Source organism: Arachis duranensis, chromosome 6 (genome assembly GCF_000817695.3).
Source record: "Arachis duranensis cultivar V14167 chromosome 6, aradu.V14167.gnm2.J7QH, whole genome shotgun sequence".
Classification (NCBI taxonomy): domain Eukaryota; kingdom Viridiplantae; phylum Streptophyta; class Magnoliopsida; order Fabales; family Fabaceae; genus Arachis; species Arachis duranensis.
Window position 1 is genome coordinate 110,130,261 of NC_029777.3, and position 2,724 is coordinate 110,132,984.

At 24.6% G+C, this 2,724-nt stretch overlaps 1 protein-coding gene across 1 annotated transcript in view; it reads right to left on the reverse strand.

The window, feature by feature from the left end:
* Positions 1 to 304, reverse strand: part of LOC107495954 (allene oxide synthase 1, chloroplastic) — a gene marked incomplete in the record, with an annotated part of 3,003 nt that extends 2,699 nt beyond the window's left edge. Inside the window, 1 exon segment of the mRNA XM_016117149.3 lies at positions 1 to 304. Coding sequence (XP_015972635.1) covers positions 1 to 66 — 66 coding nt within the window.
* Between the last annotated feature and the right edge of the window lie 2,420 nt (positions 305 to 2,724).

The window sequence follows — 2,724 nt, forward strand, 5'->3', positions numbered from 1 at the left end:
TGTCGCCCTTATTGATGGGAAATCTAGTTGGAGGAATAGAGAAGATGGCAATGTTGATGATGTCATGTTTTTTTCTTAGAACTATGGAGCTTAGGACTGTATTCAAGGTTCAGGAAGAAGGTTTGGGATTTGGGAGAGTAATTAAAATAAGAGATGGGAGGGTAGGTGGGTGATGGAATGGTCTAACCGGTACCGCTTGAGAAAAGAAGATGGCTATGTGGGGATTTTATATGATTGAAATTTAGGGGAGGGAGCTGTTTGGATAACCATTTGAAGAAAAAATGCATAGCCTCTTCCATTTTGCCCAAAATATAATAGTGCTGGGCTTTAGGAATCGTGTAACTTGTGCTTTAATTAATTGAGCTTTTGCTATCATTTCATTTGGTTGTGCGTGGACTGTGCCTCCCAAAAAAGCATCTAATATTTTGTTTGCTTTATGGATTATAAATGTAGGTTTTATTATAATAAGAAGGCTTTTTATATTGAGAAAGTTTAGGGATCAGTAACTTATATTTTGTGATCAGTATTAGTTCATTTTTTAGATATGAAAAGCACGTGTGTATTGTGTATTGTGAAAATATAGGTGCACATAGATGTGGGAACAACTTTTTCTGAAACAGGAATAAAAAAATTGGATCATCCAATTTTTTTTGTAAAAAGAAATTAAGGTTACTAATCGGACAGTCCAATTAGTGTGGAAGATAAAATTTAAATTTTGATGAAGATAATCGAACCCTCCGATTTATATTTAAAAAATTAAAAAATTTAGAGTATACAAATCGGCTTTTAATCTTTTAAACACAAATTAAATGATCCGATTTTTACTCTTGATACCATAGTTATGTAAAACATCTATACATTCAATATCTGCATTTTACATCATTTTTCCTTCCATATCTAAATTAAAAAGTGCTCTTATTTGGTTGGATGTATATTCTTATTTTTATTAGAAAAATTCTAAATGGATACATATTTTTTTTCCCACAATTGAGAGTAAAAATTTTAAAAATAAGCTTTAGTGGTAGATTTTTAATATGTAGTGGGAGACTATTGAACATTATGTAGGACTAGGAGTTATGATAATTTGTTTGCACTAACAAACTAGTAGTTTAGTTGGTTTAGGGTATACTATAATATTTAGGTATACAAATATGTTAAAACTAAACAGAGAGAGTTTTACTGTTTAAATAATTTTATTTATTTTAAGTAAATTTGTTTCTAATGATAAAGTATCCAATGAAATTTCAATATAAAACTGTACTGTTTATTGATAAGAAATTATTGTCCTACATTTATTATGAAACTCGATCTTATCCTCTAGTAATCATAAGTGGACAATATTTGATATTCATAAAAAAGTTTGATTATTTTGATAGGAATATATTTGATTATTCTATTATAAAAAAGTTTATTTATTTTGATAATTAATTATTCTATTAAAAATATATAATGACTAGTTTAGTAATTAATTTTTGTGTTTATAAAACATCTTTTTATAAAAAAAAGAAACGTGTCATAAAAATATAATGGTATTAGTGCAAGTCGCATTATGAAAGGTTATTTTTGGAATGAAAGTAGTGCTCTAAAAACTTTTGGTGATGTTGCCTATTGTCTCTATCATATTGGGATAGAACCTTTGTATCTTTGGAATGTGGCATTCATTCTTTCAAGATAGCAATGCCGTGTTACATATGTGTCTGAAAATGTGGAGGATTAAGATATATATATATATATATAAGATAAGGAGATCATCAATAAGTCCAACTCATATATACTTGATGATGAAGTTCTACAAATTTCTAAATTCTTAATCATAATTATTATACTCCATTCTTCTTAAAATATGTTTTTTTCTTTTACATTTTTTTATGGTTTAAATACATTAATTTTTTAATTAAAATAATTAAAAAAATGCTTAGGTTATTTCGCATTAGCATAACTCTCTCAAAAATTAAACTATATATTCTTAACATGGTGAAAGAAGTAACTCATTAGCATAACTCAAATGTTTTTTTTTTTCAGTATACTAGAGAAATAATAGTCTAGAATTACTTATCTAATTTAACATTTGAAATTTTATGCATGTAATCTTTATAATTATAGATTTATTACATATAAAATTATTTAATTATTTTAGCAACAATTAAAAATACAAAATAAAAAAAATTAATATAAAATAAAATAATTTTAAACTGACTTAGAAGCCAGCTCTGAGTGATTGAATCTTTTATTTTGTTATCATATATGAATATGATATCATCAGCTCAGTATATTATTAATTCTTTTCTCCCTTTCTATACTTTTTTTTTTGTTTCCATAGTTGAGCCTTAACATAATATTTAAAGCTTAATTAAGCCAAAACAAATTATTTTTTTTACATGTTCACATCGTAATCTTGTTGCATACTATTTTTTATACCGGCATATGTATATAAAAAATATTATTTATACACAAAAAATTAATTATTAAATTAATAATTATATATTTATGTATAAATAATTAAATACATATGTTGTTTAATTTATTTTTAATATATATTTCGTCTTTTACAATATAATTTATATCAATAACTATTTAATAATTAATTTTTTGTGTATATGTAGCATATAATTATACGTATATATAATTAATAATTACATAATATCATAAATATATTCATATTAGTATATAAAATTGACTAAAAAATATATATCCGAATCACTCTTAAGAACCTATAAATCTAGT